This window comes from Gymnoscopelus microlampas, assembly GCF_963454915.1.
Source record: "Gymnoscopelus microlampas genome assembly, chromosome: 7".
NCBI lineage: Eukaryota > Metazoa > Chordata > Actinopteri > Myctophiformes > Myctophidae > Gymnoscopelus > Gymnoscopelus microlampas.
In genome coordinates, this window is record NC_139944.1 from 50,331,433 (window position 1) to 50,349,593 (window position 18,161).

The 18,161-nt window shown below is 40.7% G+C and overlaps 1 protein-coding gene across 1 annotated transcript; it reads left to right on the forward strand.

The window, feature by feature from the left end:
* The first annotated feature begins 680 nt into the window (after nucleotides 1-680).
* On the forward strand, nucleotides 681-13,600 carry ddx19b (DEAD-box helicase 19b). The gene is made up of 12 exons (XM_084061229.1): nucleotides 681-875; nucleotides 3,532-3,571; nucleotides 3,794-3,934; nucleotides 4,923-5,058; nucleotides 5,216-5,308; nucleotides 5,471-5,573; nucleotides 5,692-5,806; nucleotides 6,570-6,747; nucleotides 7,337-7,574; nucleotides 7,988-8,150; nucleotides 10,659-10,850; nucleotides 13,261-13,600. The coding sequence occupies exons 1-12, from the start codon at nucleotides 819-821 to the stop codon at nucleotides 13,320-13,322; spliced, it is 1,518 nt and encodes a 505-aa protein (XP_083917355.1). The 5' UTR covers nucleotides 681-818; the 3' UTR covers nucleotides 13,323-13,600.
* The last annotated feature ends 4,561 nt before the right edge of the window (nucleotides 13,601-18,161 follow it).

An 18,161-nucleotide genomic window follows, 5' to 3' on the forward strand; every position in this document is an offset into this window, starting at 1 on the left:
TGCAAAATAGTGATGATGGAGTGGTAGATCAAATTGGGACCTCAATCAACAAATCAGGATATCAATGGAAACAAGACCTGTGCTTTTTTGGGGGGGCACAGGTACCACTGTACCTTTTTTGCAAAATGTTAATAAGCTATCAATCAATCAATCAATCAATCAATCAATCAATCAATCAATCAATCAATCAATCAATCATTCTATTTACCAGTCTATGTGGTATGAGATGTGTTGATGCAGGATGTTTTTTGGTGACATCTACAGGTTGAGCACAATAATGCTATAAGTTATTCGAATTCAGCCCACAGTGACAGTCTGCCACACTTACAAAAAAAAAAAAAAAAAAATATTTCTGTTTCCTTTACATTTTAAATATAATGATGTATATTGTTTGTCTTTTTTTAATCAAAACAATACGAGCCAAGTGCCAACTCACTATGAATTGATAGCCCTGAATGTCTTACATACATTTCATGTATTTCAAATAGAAACAATGTTTTTATCCTATTTAGTTGACCTTGTATTTGAACTGTACTTTCATGTACAAATGTCTAAATAAAGTGTTCAATCAACCATAGAGTTATAATATATCGGTGCCAACCCGGGCCCGGAACCATTCTCCTCTCGCCCCTATAGTTTAAGTTCCCACTCGGCTCTCTGAGCGCGTCGTACCCACGTCATCTCGTCTCATCAGAACACGCCATTGTGGAGAAGATAGTTTCTCTGTTACATTTACAGACTTTTAGTAACTTTCTGCTGGGTTCTACCACCTGGCTGAGTTATTCTAGTGGTTATTCGTAATAGAACTATCTATCACCATGGCTACAGACTCCTGGGCGCTGGCGGTGGACGAGCAGGAGGCAGCGGCTGAGTCGGTACGTAGTTCAGGTTCAATCAATGCTTTATTCTGTCTGTGGGCCTGCTGTTATGCTCAGTGTTGCCATGTCCGCTTATTGTAAGCGACTTATAATAATAATATTAATAAACTTTATTTGTATTGCACCTTTCATGACATGAATTGCAGCTCAAGTGCTTTACAGCATTGGTTCTCAAAGTGGGGTCCGGGGACCCCCAGGGGTCCTTGAGGGTGTTCCAGGGGGTCCCCAGTTAAATGATAGATTAGGCACCAAATTGACCCTTATGGGTCTGTAACTCTGAGAGTGTACACACGGGTCCATTTAGAATGTGTACACTCTCAGAGTTAAATTGACATAGATTTTACAATATAAATTGCGGTCCAAGTGATAGAAATGTCAATTTGGGGGTCCTTGACATGAGTTTGAGAACCACTGCTTTACAGAGCAAGAATACAAGTACAGAAAAAGTACAAATTTAACAATAAAGGGAAAAAAAGAAAAGCAACATTAAAATAAAAGCAAAAAAAAAAGAAACAAAGGAGTCATATGGGCTTATTTTTCTAGGAAGTTGCTTGTAAGTATTGGTGGTTTTTGGGCTTGTTTCTAAAGTGCAGTTGCTTATTTGGACTTTGGACAATTCTTAAATGGTTTTAAACTAATGGTTCTCAAATGTTTTCATGTCGTGGACCCCCAAATAAATATGTATTTGTCCCTAATCCCCATCTGAATTGTATTGTGTGCCAGGGGGGCTTCCGTACTAGATTTGTGATGTTTAAAATGTTTTAAAAATCTTCCAAATATTCCACATTTTATTTCAAGTTTTTTTTGTAAATGTCAGTCAGATCTACAGAATCTACAAGAAGAATTTGTTAAAATAGCGGACCTTTAAGCTTGTAGATCTGCTATTTTCAATTTATACAGATTAAAGTGCTCATAATGGCCTAGTAGTCTGTGAGTTTTCCCAAACCTGGTTGCTTGTTTCTCTCACAGAACCTGGCAACACTGGTTGTGCTAACTTTTAGGCTAACAACTCGTTGTTGTTTTAATGTTTTTCCACCCATTCTTCTTCTTACACCTCTGTGTCTACGTTGTAGAATTAACTTAACTAACTGCTATACCTGGTGACTTGGATGATTTAAAAATATCCCAGCCTGTTTAAACTAGACAACAGCAGTGGTTTATTAGGTTAAAGCACCGGGTTAGCTAACATTAGCTAGCTGATTACAGAGATGCTGCATGACAGTGAGTCCACTCATACAGCAGAGCTACAGAGCTAGCTCATTAGCTCTGGTCCATAGGGTTTGAAGGACTTCTCTTCTTCTGACCAGAGCTATTAGCACATGAGCTCTGTCTGTTAGCATTTAGCTGCCAAGCTACTAGCCTCTAGTGCCTTGGTTCTCAAAGTGGGGTCCGGGGACCCCCAGGGGTCCTTGAGGGAGTTCCAGGGGGTCCCCAGCTAAATGATTGTGTGAACCAAATGAACCCTTATGGGTCTGTAACTCTGAGAGTGTACAAATGGAACCAAATGGACCCGTTAGGTTCCATTTGTACACTCTGAGTTAAATTAACATTGATTTGACTATTTAAATTGGGGTCCCAGAGATATAAATGCCATTAAATGGGGGCCGTAGCCTATAATGCATGTCAAACTGGGGGTCCTAGAAATCAAAATGGTTGAGAATCACTGCTAGAGCCGTAAAAAATATTGTCTTATGGGGTCCCTGGTATATCTTTTCAAATGGGGTTCCGCAGGCTAATAAGTGTCAATTTGGGGGTCCTTGGCATGAAAAGGTTTGAGAACCACTGCTCTAGTGCAGTGGTTCTCAAACTTTTTCATGTCAAGGACCCCCAAATGGACACTTATTAGCCCGCGGACCCCCATTTGAAAAGATACATTTTAAGGACGCCCAGTTTGACATGCATTAGGGCTACGGACCCCCATTTAATGGCATTTCTATCTCTGGGACCCCAATTCATGTTGTAAAATCAATGTTATCTTAACTCTGAGAGTGTACAAATGGAACCAAATGGACCCGTTAGGGTCCATTTGGTTCCATTTGCACACTCTCAGAGTTACAGACCCATAAGGGTCCATTTGGTTCCCATCCATCATTTAGCTGGGGACCCCCTGGAACCCCCTCAAGTACCCCTGGGGGTCCCCGGACCCCACTTTGAGAACCAATGCTCTTGTGCAACTGATGAGACTTCAAAATAGCATGCTTTAAATCGAGATGCCCGGGGGCTTGTGTATTGTTTCGTAATCAGTGATGGATAGAGCACTCGCATGTTTTTAAAAGTATCAATACTGCAATCAATGTACTACAAGTAGAATTCCCGTATTCAAAATGTGTCTGTATCAAAATAAACAAAGTACCAAAAGTAAAGTACTCATTGTGCAGAAGGTCCCATTTCACAATTTCAAATGTCCGAAATATATATATATTTATAGGGCTGAAGACAGTAGTTAGTGTGTTTTGTAATAATACAAATCTATAAAGCAACTACTAGTTAAAGATTTCATATAATTGTAGTGGAGTAAAAGCACAATATTTGCATCTGAGATGTGATGGAGTAGAAGTAAAAGTATTGAAAATTTGGTAAATGTACTTTCCACCACTGATCGTAATGCAAATGCTCAGCCACTGTTCATTCTCATCATGTTATATCTTCACAGATCGGTGGCCTTCAAATAAAAGACAAACCAGAAGAAAATGGTAAGTTTACCCCCAAAAAACACCATTAATCATATAGTTAAGTTACTTATTCCTATGTATTTACAGGCCCACAATGGAAACAACGAGCCCCAAGGGCCTTTTGTGTTATCCTTTTAACAATCATTGTAAATTCCTACCTCTGCACTATTTGCAAAACTGTTAATAAAGTATTCAATCAACCTATTATGACGAATATAATGTCAATGATGTCCCGCATCACAGGCACTTCCACCTCAACAGCAACCACCACCACCACCACAACAACAATAGTCGCAAGCAGTGCCCCGGCAAAGACGGAGGGAGGGGGGGAGACGACAACAACAACAACAACAACAACAACAAAGTCAGAGGAGGATGACAAGGGTGACTAGAGCCTGACCGTTAACCAGTGTTGATTTTGATTTAGTTTTAGTCATAGTCTGATGAATCAAATTCCATTTATTTTTATTAATATTTTAGTCATCTGAAATGTTTTACTTTTTGTCTAGTTTTAGTCTACTCATAAGATTTTAGTCGACTAAATCTACAGTTGATTTAGTCGTCAAAAATGTATTTTTGGTGGTGCTTGATGGCGTCATAACGCCAGATTTTACACTTGGTTGCATACTGAAAATAGCCGCGAGCGCAACACCCGAGCGCAACCAAAACATAAAATGACTTGTTTTTTAGTTCTACTGGATCTCACTAGTCCCTCACTAACATTTTAGTCTAGTTTTTATTTGTTGACGAAATTGTCAATATATTTAGTCTTAGTTTTAGTCATCATAGCTTAGTTTTTATTTAGTTTTCGTCAGTGAAAAAAGGTAGTCGACGAACATTTTTCGTCATAGTTTTAGTCGACGAAATCAACACATGACGAAATCAACACATTCCTGCTATATTATTCAACTGGGTTTAGCCAGTGCTTTATCTAGGGATGTACCGATAAAAAAATACCGATTTCGAGACTCGGTCGATACAGAGTACTGATCCAAAACAATAGTTGCAGCTACAAGTTAGTAAAATATTGATGTAAGTAGTACAGTAAGAGTAAAACAGTAGTGCAACATCAACTGAAGCATTCAAAATACAAAATAATTGATCACTGTAAATGACACATCATCATGTGATAAATTACATGGTTACAATTGCATCAGAATGGCATAGACTGACCTACCCCACCAATACCAACATTTTAGGCAGTATCGGCAGCTTTTCCCATACTGGTGTTGGTTTCGGAATAACTCTACAAAGTTTCATCCCCTAACATGGCAAAACAATAAAAAATGTTTAGTCCCTCAGTCTTTATAATTTTCTGTAAAATGACACGTCGCCATGTCTGGGTTTAATTTTTTATCTCCCTCCCTTCCAGATGACAAAGCGGCCCAGTCGTTGTTGAACAAGCTGATCCGCAGTAATCTAATAAACACCACTAACCAAGTGGAGGTGCTTCAGAGGGATCCCAACTCTCCGCTGTATTCGGTCAAGTCTTTTGAGGAGCTCAGACTGTGAGTGATCTCTGAGAATCCACCCACCCCCACCCCATCTCTTCATGTGGTTAGATTTGTTGTGTAGACCCCCCCCCCCCATCCCCCCATGTCTTGTATTTACCCCCCCCCACCCCTCCACCCAATGGTGTTGATGCTCATTTCCTCTTTGCTGCAGCAAACCTCAGCTGCTTCAAGGCGTGTACGGCATGGGCTTTAACCGACCCTCCAAAATCCAAGAGACTGCTTTACCCATGATGCTGGCAGAACCGTAAGTATAGCAGCACACTCACATTGTTGAGTCTTTCATGATGTCTACTTTGTAGGGCATGGCAATTGACCGAAAATGTATCGAAACCGACATTATAAGTAACAGTGGCTGGCAGCCACTGTTGCTGTAGGACTGTTCACCAACCCCTCTTGCCTTCTGTAGTCCACAGAATCTGATTGCCCAATCACAGTCAGGGACGGGGAAAACGGCTGCCTTTGTCCTGGCAATGCTCAGTCACGTAGACCCAAACAACAGATATCCTCAGGTTAGTCTTTTAGTAGCTTGACATAATTATTACAATGTTACCGGGGAAAATGTAGCATCATTTCTTACAGGATCACATAACCTCCAACATAAGTTCTATTTTTATTGTCTTCCATCAGTGCCTGTGTGTGTCGCCCACCTTCGAGCTGGCACTTCAAACTGGCAAGGTAATCGAGCTGATGGGCAAAAACTACCCAGAAGTAAAGCTGGTCTACGCTATCCGAGGCAACAAGTGTAAGTCTACCTCCACTGCACTCGGGAACGGCGTAGTTGGGCAGAATCGACCTATATAGCCACAGCACATCTTTATTGTTTTTACAAGGCTATATTTCTTTATTGCAGTGGTTCTTCTCAAACATTTCACATTAACAACCCTCAAACAAATCTATTAGGCCACAGGCCCCCATTGCTAGGGGCTTGACTGTATTATTATGAATAGGGGAGACCTTGAGTTTCATCCTGGCATTTACCAAGGCAGAACTGCCAGTCAAAGCGAAGACTGGCCAAGTCACAGCGTGTCCTCGCTGGACATGCATTCAGAGACTCTTGGGTAATGAAGTCAAAGACGTCGGCTGCCATGTTATTCGTCTCCAATGTGGCCACTGATGCCCCAAACTACATGGTGCTGGTTTAACAATTACAAGACAGGAAATGATAATAAATGAAAACATACTATACTTTAAGTAATGATGCTATTGACAGCTTTTGAGTTATTAATCCTAACGGTGTGTGTATGTATGTATGTACATGTTTCAGTGCAGAAGGGCATAACACAGCAGGAGCAGATGGTCATTGTGTGTATGTATGCATGTATGTATGTATGTACATACGTTACGTACACGTCACAGTGCAGAGGCATAACACTGTGTGTATGTATGTACAAGTTTCAGTTTAGATGGGCATAACGCTGCAGTATGTATGTACTATGTTGCAGTGCAGCTGGGCATAGCACTGTAAGAGCAGATTGTCATTGTGTGTGTGTATGTACATGTTCCAGTGCAGAGGGGCACAACACTGGAGGAGCAGATTGTCATTGGCACTCCTGGCACAATGTTGGACTGGTGCCACAAGTTTCGGTTCATCGACCCCAAGAAGATCAAGGTGTTTGTCCTGGACGAGGCTGACGTCATGATCGCCACACAAGGCCACCAGGACCAGAGCATCCGCATCCAGAGGTCAGGCTGTATTTCTTTTAGCCTTCTTCTAAATCAGTAGTTTCTCAAACTTTTTCGTGCCAAGACCTCCAAAATTGGTATGTTATATATTATGTAATATGTAAATTGGTATGTTTACATACACACACACACGCATATTTGAAAATAGCTGATCTACAAGCTCACAATGCGTCGTATAGCTCACAGTGTGACACATTGTGAGCTTGTAGATCTGCTATTTCCAAAAAATAAATTATACGTTTTGAGCTTGTGAAATGGGACACAATGGGTACTTTTACCGTTGGTACTTTCAGTGTATTTTGATGCCGATACTTTTGTAGTTTTACTGAAGTACATTTTGAATATGGGACTTCAACTTGTAACAGAGTAAATCTACATTGCAGTATTGATACTTTTATTTAAGTAAAACTTGTGAGTACTTCTGACATCACTGGACAAAAGCCAGGTGTCAGTGGGGTTTTTTGTTCTGTGGGAAAGGGTCTTAAGAACAGACCCTTGAATCAATCCCGGTTTAGTTTTCCTCAATCCCATAATCGATTACGTTCCTGGTCTTTTACCCCCTCTCTCTCTCTCTCTTCCTCATGCTCAGAATGCTGCCCAAGAACTGCCAAATGTTGCTGTTCTCAGCCACGTTTGAGGAGTCTGTGTGGAACTTTGCCCAGCGCATCGTGCCCGACCCCAACATCATCAAGCTGAAGCGAGAGGAGGAGACGCTGGACACCATCAAACAGTACTACGTGCTCTGTAACAGCAAGGAGGAGAAGTTCCAAGCCCTGTGCAACATCTACGGAGCCATCACCATCGCCCAGGCTATGATCTTCTGTCATGTTAGTATTGTTGCTGTGGGGAAAGAAACCTCTTATCTCCATATTCTAACTTTTTGTTAGTGTTTGTTGTGTTGTGTTTTTTACTCTGTTTTGTATTTTGAATACGAGAGTGAAACTTGGTCTCCCAAAGTTTAACTAAGCATATAGGCTACTGTGTATAACCCCAAGTCTGCAAATACTTATGACTGCGCACATCCCCGGGTATGGACTAGTTTCTATAAATTTGATGCATTACCATAAGAACTGAGGCTGATTTAGCATGGCATTTGATTACAGTATGCCAAAATTATATGTATTTGGCCACGCACCCCCGTGGCCAAATATTTTGTTCCAGGAACCCCCGAATGCAAAGATTTGGCTGCCCGTGTTGAGTTTTTGATTGATTGTTGCCATGTTGTGCGTTTGTGGTCCAGACGAGGAAGACGGCAGGCTGGCTGGCAGGGGAGCTGTCCAGGGAGGGCCACCAGGTGGCGCTGCTGAGCGGGGAGATGCAGGTGGAGCAGAGAGCCGCTGTCATCGAGCGCTTCAGGGACGGCAAGGAGAAGGTCCTGGTCACCACCAACGTGTGTGCACGAGGTACGGACCCCAAACGTCATATAGACCCTCTGACAGGAAAACACTGCTAATGACAGTAATTAGGGTTCGGAACCGGAGGAACCCGGAACCGGTCCATCACATTTGGAACAGTTTACGGAACCATGTTTATCACACTTTTAACACATTGAATGCCAGAGGTTTTCTCTCACGGTGATCCCCTCATTACACACAGGGGTCTCGTAGAATCGGGGGGGGGGGGGGGGGGGGGGAATATCTGATCGCGGTAATCTGTTCCATAATTGCAGCCAGTTGAAAATGGCATGATCGCCAAAAATACATAGTAAAACACAGGAGCCGAGATACAGAATATTTCCCAAATACTTTAACTTTGGAACACATTATCTATGGTTCTATGTGGAGTAAAAAAAAAGAAGAAAAAAAAATCAAGTGGATGTAAAAATATATAATGATTAACGATATAGTTATAGTGCTCTGTGTGAACAGACCTAGAGCTGGTTATGGACTTCATGTCTGCTATACGATTATAATACTGGTGGCTATCAAATGTTTTTAATATCAAGGAACACCATAACTATGAGAGTGTACAAATGGACCCTTACGGTTCCATTTGTACACTCAGAGTTACAGACCTGTAAGGGTCCATTTGGAACCCCCCTATAGGAATCGTGAAAGGGAACCTGTTAAGGAATCGGACCATTAACCCATTGAGACCTGAAGCCGATTCTACATGTCTCCTAAGTCTCAACAGTATTCTGAAAAACGTTTCTGTATCAGTGGTGCTCAATCTTTTTCATCTCAAGGACCCCCAAAATGATATGTATTTGGCCGCGGACCCCAATCAAAATATTTTGTTCCAGGGACACCCCAGAAGCAAAGATTTGAGTTACAAATGTTCACTTTAAAGATATATGTATATTCAAAGATTTGCACACATTTTCACGATTTTTCAAAAATAGCAGATCTACAAGCTCGTAGCGCGGCACTTGGTGCCGTGCTATGAGCTTGTATATCTGCTATTTTTGAATAGCCCAAAGTGTAAAATAATGCTTTTAAGCTCAAATCTAAAAATGACACAGTTCCAGGTCTTAATGGGTTAAGAGGGAATCGTTAAAATCCTAAAGTATATCAACCCTAACCGTAATGGGTGTTTCATTTTGGTGTGGGCGTAGACGGCTCATGCACAGTTTTTGATTCATTGAATTTCTTTCATTGGTCAGAAATGTAAACGGCACGTCGTACAGTAAGAAGGACAACACAAAATTGTGGTCCTATGTATTCAATTCATCAACATAGCATAGACAATGAACACAATAATACATGTCATCAACAAATACAAGCACTATATGTAAAAAGTAAATGGGGAAATAACATTTACCTCATCTTGCCTCCTGCTGTTTTTTCAGGCCAATTTTGAAAGAGACCAGTGATACACATCCTTTTAACGGATGGTGTGTGTCAGGGCATTCCACATTTTGGTGGCAGAATTTTGTTCTAAATCTGGATGGTACCAGATCATGGTTGCTCCCTCTAGTGTTGTGACTGTGGCTTTCATGCTGGCTGGCACACACAAACCCTTACATCAGACAAAGTTATTACCTTCAGGCATTTTACCTGCCAAGATGTCTGTTGTTGTGGGGAAAAAAAGGTCCTTTGCGGTATTAAAAAATGCTAGTGGGCACTGGGAACAAAAGGACAGTCAGTGTGCCTGGGAATAATGCAAATCGGAACCAAATGTATAAATAGAGTTGTGGATTTTACTCTGTCCTTGTAATATGCAATATTGAAATACTGGTTCACACATACATTATGTATTCCTTTGAGGAAAATGTATGCCTTAGGACACAGAAGGCAAAAACGTTATTGCATTAAAATGTACAGTATATCATTAATGTGTACGGCTGTCACGATTAGGACATTTGACTTGGCGATTTAATTGTCGCTCAAAAATTATCTCATAATTGCGATTAGGCGATTATGTAATATTTGTGACAGCCCTAGTCATGTGCGTCTGGAAAATATATCGTACAACATATAACAAGGAAGCTCTTGTTTAATTAGCTTTCATGTAAAATGTTGTTTGTTCATGTATAGGCCTTGAGGATACTTTGTTAATTTATTTATTTGGTCCATTTGTTCCTAACACCTGTACCTGTTCCTAACACCACTGCCATTTGTCATGACAATTTGAAATATGTATGATGGTGTTGTGTGGCAAGAATAGCTGATTGTTTTTGTTTTTTTTAAATGGGGGGGATCGGCCATAGCTGAACGGGTGATCGATTCCAGGTGCCGGCAATGTGTCGAGGTGTCCCTGAGCAAGACCCCTAACCCCCGCGCCCCCCCCACTCACACCCCTCTTTGGGCAGCTCTCACCTGGGTGAAGATGAAAACTGAATTTCCCCCGCGGGATGAAATTGGTCTTATTATTATGTTTGCTTAGAATGACATGCCCGAAATAGGATTGCCAGGTTAAAAGTGTTAATAATAATAATAATGTGACATATCAACCCTTTTCCATCCGTTCAGGTATTGACGTTGAACAGGTTTCCGTGGTGATCAACTTTGACCTGCCGGTGGACAAGGACGGTAACCCGGACAACGAGACGTACCTGCACAGGATTGGCCGCACGGGCCGATTCGGCAAGCGAGGGCTGGCCATCAACATGGTGGATAGCAAGTTCAGCATGAACATCCTCAACAGAATCCAGGAGCATTTCAGTAAGAGACAGACTGACACACACGCACGCGTACACACCCACACAAAAGTGTTGCTTTCCGATGTGTACACTTTATCATTTTATAGAGGTATTTAACACATTACTTGCCAATCGCATAGTTCTACGCAAACCAAAATAATTGCGCAGCGTGCCAGTCGCGTAGTTCTACGCGAAGTGGTCTTTTTTTTTTTTTTTCGCAGTGACACATTTCATTGTAGGCCTCCCTCGCAGTGACACATTTCATTGTAGCACACCCGGATATGGAAATATCCGTATCCAGAGAAACGGAGTTGTTTTTCTCCTCGCTGAACGCTGTTTAACAGAAACCGTGACTACTGCAAAATGGAATGTCGCAGATTGAAACGGTCTTCTCTGGGCCACTCACACAGCTACCCTGTGTGTCTACTAACAGTTTAACGCGCGATCATAAGGTATTTAGCGAGGTCTGTGGCGACGTGAAAAAAACAACAATAAATCGCTGGCACTGGTGAGTACATTATCATATTAAACTCTGGCGTGGAATGTGTTAAAGAGCACAAAGTATGTTTCTGAACGGCCACAGTATTGCAAAATTGTCCACCATTTCCTGTCCTATCATTCACCGTCTTCCTCGTCTGGAACGAGCACACACACACACACACACACACACACACACACACACACACACACACACACACACACACACACACACACACACACACACACACACACACACACAACATGGCATCAACGACAAAACCTCAACTAGAGATGAACATGAAACTACCCACACATCACTACTGTCCATGGTGCTGCCTTACAACATTTTAACACAGGAAAATAAAAGTACTTTGGACACTTCAGGACATTGACATCCTTTACATTTTTTATTGTCAATTAAAAGAAAATGCTATTTTGCAGAACACGTGTTTTGCAATTAAATTATGATTTGAATTAATATTTTAGGGTTGCATCGTTCTAAAATTGCAGAGATAATACATTGAGAAAGACAGTCTGTTACAGACAGACAGTATTACTAGAGAGCATGCATCCAGGCAGAGATGTGCGTCACCAGCTTTTGGGTACAATGGATGGATAGACACATTTTGCCAGCCAAGGGGAATCTGGCAGGTGGGGTAATTTTGTTCCCGGGAAGCCAGGTTAAATAGAGTTCAACTTGCCTGTTCATTCTCCCAAGACTCAAATGTCAAACAGATTTAAGGTTATTTTGAATATGAATATCACTTACTCTACCTTAAATATATCTATATTTCAATAGTATATAGTACTTCGAGTATATAGTAATAATAGTAATCATAGGAACAGGAAATTATGTACTGTGCACATCGAAAAGCAAGTGATTAGAAAACAACCTGTGATGTGTCTTTTATATTCCTGAACCGATTCACACCGATGACCAAGGTCTCAATCGTTAAGAAATAATGTTTGTTCATGAGCTGGTCCAGCCGGCTTCATTCACTGCAATGTAATTCATCAAACTTCCGGTGCGAGGTTTGCCATGTCATGGCGCATCCCCGGCGTCCAGTACGACTTCTCCTTTCAAAAGGTTCCTTGGTAGCAAGCACTTGGGTTTCCTACGTCCTACCTCCTCAGTGATGCTTCCTAATCCGATTTCCTATGTCCTTCGAGCAGGCATAAGAGACTTGAAGCGAGGAACAAAATGGCCGACCGACTTCAACCTCCCGTAGGAGATAGGACAGATCAGAATAAGAACCTGAGATGCACCCTCACTCACTCTCTCTTTCCAACTCTAGGGACTCATTTTATTTGCTCTCTTGAAGTAAAGTGAACGCGCATTGCAAGCGGTAGCAAGATCAGAGACTCTTCTCGTAATGTAACCTTCACGGGTCTCTGCATGGACTGACTGTAAAGTCTCATCCTCTCTCTCTCCTCTCCCCTAAGTGTGTAACGGGACATGAAGCGTCCGTAGACCTACCGATAAAGCATAGGGTCTCCTTTCATACTCACAAATTGCACATTAGGACTTGGTCATACTAACATTCTCAGTCGTGAGATTCTTTTTCGCTTTAATCCATGAAAGCATACTAGTATCATTCATTTCTTCCAAATGAACTGTACCACTTTAATACATGAAATCATACCAAATGGTGCATTTATATAAATGGTGCATTTATATAGTGCACTTGTCCAAAGCGCTTTACATTCACCCATTCATACACCGATGGCAGAGGAAACCATGCAAGGCACCAACCTGCTCATCGGGAGCAGTTAGGGGTTCAGCGTCTTGCTCAAGAACACTTCGACACTAACTCTGGGGGAGCCCGGGATCGAACAGGGAACCTCATGGTTCCCATCCGGGCCGCTCTACCGGCCACTCTACGCCTGAGCCACTGCCGCCTACTAGTATCATTCAAATGAACTAAACGGTTTTTGTCCTCCCTCCCCTCCAGATAAGAAAATTGAAAGACTGGACACTGACGATCTGGACGAAATAGAGAAGATTTCCAGCTAAAGCGGAACCGGTGCGGTGGCATCATGAGCTACGCTGACTGAACCTCTTCTATACCCCCCCCCACCCCCGCAGGACAGTTTCCCTTCTTTTTTTTAAGTCGTCAGAGAAAAGAGCAAAGCCACAAACACAACACAGCATATGTTTACACGTGGGGACAGCTTATGTCAGAAAGGTGGCTTTTTTTTCTCTTCTCTCCGTTTTTAGTTATTTTTTTCCATGGAGCAGCATACCCTGTTTCACTCTTTGTACTTCGTTTAAATAAAGTCTATAAGCTTTTAGCGCTGTGTACATTTTGACACTGCAAAAGAGGGTAATAGTCGGCTCCCATTTTACTGCACATTGTGTTGCATTATAAACCTTTTCTGCGCTTGCTGGCATGGTACAAGCAGTTTCCTGCTCTCAAAAGAGAAGAGATTTAGATTTCCTTTTTCCTTTTTATTTTTTTGAACAGTCAATCTTTATTCCAATGTTTACCAGAAGAGAACTTATTTCCTTTTGTGCCACAGTGGTAATAGATTCCACAGATACACGTAACTGAATGTAACCACCTGATACTAGTTGTAATATTTTTGTGCTCCGTTATAACTTAAAGGAGTAATCAATTACACACCCAGTGAAGCCTTGAATTCATGGACATTTTTTGTCGCGTTCCTAAACCAATAATTTGATGACCGGCGAAGTCTCCGGTACTGACCAGCCACCCTGTCATCGAATTATTGGCTTAGGAATGCGACAAAAACTAAAACATCTCCATGAATTCGAGGCTTCATCGGGTGTGTGAAAATAAGTAATTGTTTTGGGTGAACCTTTAAGACCAATTTCAGAATTGGCTAGTCCGTCTACCAGCTCACAACTCATTGCGACATCACGACATGTTATGAGCTGTAGAACGGCTATTTTCGCTTTTCTTTTGTATCGCCGTTCACCTATAATGACGGAGCGACCAGGTTGAAAGAGGTTAAAACTACCAAAACACTGGAGTACGAAGGGTGAAATAGGGTATGATTGTAGGTGTGAGGTAGCTTTTTATTTTTAAACCATTGAGGTAACATTGTTGAGACTGGTGATGGTTGGGTTTAAATGGTCTATGCAAACTACAGCCTGTGCCATTATCAAAAATGATCAACCTTTTATTATTCAGGAAATAAAAAAATCATGTATCCTTAAAACAACCTCAGTTTTAGTGGCAGGGTTTTAAATTTAAAGGTCAGATAGTCTACATATAGGGCAATAATATTAGTTTTAAATGATGGACTTATTATAGATCACTGTAAAATCCTAGGATGTTATTTTAAGATTGTAAACATGCACCTGTAAGGGTCCCTTTCTTACACTCCTGACTCAATCGAGCACTCGCTGTGTGCATTGTTCAGTCAGTATCAATCATCTCGCAGGCATTTTCTTTTAAGCAGTTTTAAGAACTATTAACCCATTCAATCCGGCAATGCGTCTGTCATTTTAGATTTCTTTGGCTTTCAAAAATAGATATACAAGCTCATAGAGCTTGTTAAGTCATTGTACAACCAGCGAATTGCTGTGGTTGCTGAGGAGTTATTTGCAGTTGTTGAAAGAATTGTAGCTGATTATGAGAACCAATGTGTGCAATTTGGCTGTTTTTTGAAAAAACGTATGTTGCTATATCAGTGGTACTCAAAGTCAAGGACCACCAAAATGATATGTATTTGGCCGTGGACCCCCATCCCAAAATGTTTTGTTCCAGGGACCCCCCAGAAGCAAAGATTTGAGTTACAAATGCTTGCTTTAAAAATATATATTTTCAAAGATTTGCAAAAAATGTAAAGATTTTTCAAAAATGGCAGATCTAAAAGCTCATAGCTTGTTAGATCTGCTATTTTTGAATAGCCAAAGAAATCTAAAATTACACAGATGTGTTCCCGGATTGAATGGGTTAAGATGGCTGTTGTTTCACAACACACTTGGTGTCACTGTTGAGCAGTAGTCATTCTTGTTCTTATATCAGTGTCCATATCTTAAAAAATCCTGTTTGTTCCAAAAAAAAGTGACCCGTTGAGGGTCTTTTGTGATCAATCCCCCCCCCTTCGTCTTTCATTGTCCTGCAAAAGTCTTTTTGAATCAGGGTCTCAACCTTTTTGGCTCCTGGTCAGCTATATCCTTCACCCCCAGGCTGTGCTGCCTTTGAGCTGCCATTCTTATTACACAAGGATTGTGAGGTGGAAAAAAATAATAACACAATGCCTTCCTCAAGTGCATTATATGATTTTTGCTATTGATATTCAAAGATCTACAATATTTGCAACACTTGAACATTTTGAACATGTATATTGGAATGTGGACGTCTTTAGGGATGTGTGAATTCTCTTTTTGCTTCTCGAAGCCAAATGCTGATTTGACATGAGGACCTACTACTACAGTATGCCAATCAGATTTAATGGCGTTTCTCTCTCCAACATGGGTCAACTGGACTAAACGTACCTGTAAAATATTAGGTCAAAGAAATTGTGTGTGGCTGAATGATTGACTGTCACTTCTGAGAAGTGTAAACAAAAAACAAACAAAAAAAAACATTCCTTTTCACGGTTCAAGTTTTGATACACATTCAAGTTTGCTTCATGTTCATGGTGAGCCTAAAAAAAACCCCCAATGCATTAATGGGTGACTTAATACATTATATAATATATACTGGATCAAATATGTGATGGACAATGATGGTCATTCTGTTCCTTCTACAACCTCATCTAGCTCATGCTGGTGCTGAAATTGTGCTGAAATTCATGGCAGTGTGAGTAGGGCTGTCACGAGTACAACATTTAAGTTGAAGATTTGTCATACAAATAATTGCCTTTAACGATTTCATTGTGTTTTTGGCATTGAACATTGGAACATAACGCAACATATTATTCTGTTTGCATTTTAGGCTTTGTAATCAAAAATTGCACAGGGCAGATATGACATAACTGGCATATTTAATAAATGTATACTTTAAAAGCTGAAATAGCTGATCTACAAGCTTCCAACGCATTGCTTCGAGTTGGAAGCTTTTAGATTAAAAAAAATGTTTAAAGAAATAGCTGATCTACAAGAGTTGGAGCTTGTATATCTGCTATTTCTTTTCAACATGGAAACGATTATGACCATTATGCAAAATTGTTGCGATTATCTAAACAAAAGTTGCAATTATGAAATAATTGTGACAGGCCTAAGTGAGTCAAATTCAATGGACCGTTTGGGGGAAACTATCTGAACATATGGCTGGGCAATATGTCCATATCATGATCCGACACTAAATACTGTATAGGATTTTGGATATGGTAATATTGTGATATGGCATAAGTGTTGTCTTTTCCTGGTTTTAACCAATGAAGCTTTATTTTACACTTTGAAAAGAAATGTCAATAGTAAATGGCTGATCTACAAGCTTACAACTATTTTTTTTTTAAGGTTTTGAAAGTAAAGGGGGAAAAAAGTATTGATATTGAAGTATTTGGTAAAAGCAAATAAAAGTTTTATTTGATTTTTGTCCATAACGCCCAGCCTTAGCTGAACACATTACAATATTCATTGAGCAAATGCAGCCAAATCTTAAATGAGTGTGTGTGTGTGTGTGTATGGACAAATCCCATAGAACAGTGAACTACTTGTCTGTGAAATCCAAACCAGCGTATTTGGAGGTCTATAGAGCATCAGTATATCGTCTCTGTCGGGTGGAAACCTAACTGTTACTGTCCAAAACTGTTACTTTTCCAAGATTCAAAATTCCTAAGTAGCAGATCCACATGCTGCTACTTTCGATGCTTTTGTGTGACGCTGTAGTATGATCAAGTAAGGCAGTGGTTTTCAACCAGTGGTCCTTGAGGGGGTTCCAGGGGGTCCCCAGCCAAATTAATAATTAGGAACCAAATTGACCCTTATGTGTCTGTAACTCTGAGTGTACACAAATTTGTACACTCTCAGAGTTAAATGAACACTGATGATGATACTACTGTGTAGACTGGGACCCCCAAGGAATCAAAATGGTTGAGTCCCTCGGCATATCTTTTCAAATGGGGGTCCCTGGGCTAATGTGTCAATTTTGGGGGTCCTTGACGCAAAAAAGGTTGAAAACCACTAAAGTAGGGCATTAATTTACCAAAAAAACTCATTGGAGATGAGGTTTCTGCCCAGACAGCAACGATAATGCAGTTTGATGTGGACATTTGGATGTATATCCTAAACTCTTATTAACGGTTGTGTGTGTGGTGTGGGTGCACATTAAATGCCACTTGTACAACGTTGAGCCATGAATGCACACAGCAGCTTCTGGCTATAATATGGGACTTTAAAAACACTCCACCTTTTGTATACCTTGTTGTTCCATAAATGTCATAGATTTACCAGTAAATCGGTGCATAATCATATAATCTACAGAATAAAAGTTAACATTGCTTATAAACCAGGTAGGTTGCGTGTACCTCTGTAATAGTTATATGGTGTGTTTATTATGTGTTCTGTAGCTGAGCTGCATTCATGGACACATCCAGTTTATAAAGAATTATGTGAAATTAAGACTGTTCATATTATGTAGCTATTTAATCTGTGCCTAAATCTTATTATACACCTTTGTGAATTAAAGCTACAATCCGTAACCCTGGTCATCCACATGGGAAAGCAACTATAGCGCTTAGCCTAGACTAGAGGGAATCAGCCCTTGGGCCATAATGGGCTTATGAGCTTCAGGTGGGGCTAAATAGTCAGTGGTCTTGAGTCAGGTCCAGAGCCACAGTCGAGTGCAAGTCAAGTCATTGTGACTCAAGTTGGAAGAACCATGGACATGTTATTAAATAAAAACAAAAAGCAACCTTTATTACATTTGTATACATT

Excerpts from the sequence above, each read along its gene's own strand:
- ddx19b (XM_084061229.1), top strand. The coding sequence starts at position 819 with ATGGCTACAGACTCCTGGGCGCTGGCGGTGGACGAGCAGGAGGCAGCG. Across the intron at positions 5,059-5,215 it reads TCTTTTGAGGAGCTCAGACT|CAAACCTCAGCTGCTTCAAG; the intron begins GTGAGTGATCTC and ends TCTTTGCTGCAG. Across the intron at positions 7,575-7,987 it reads AGGCTATGATCTTCTGTCAT|ACGAGGAAGACGGCAGGCTG; the intron begins GTTAGTATTGTT and ends TTTGTGGTCCAG.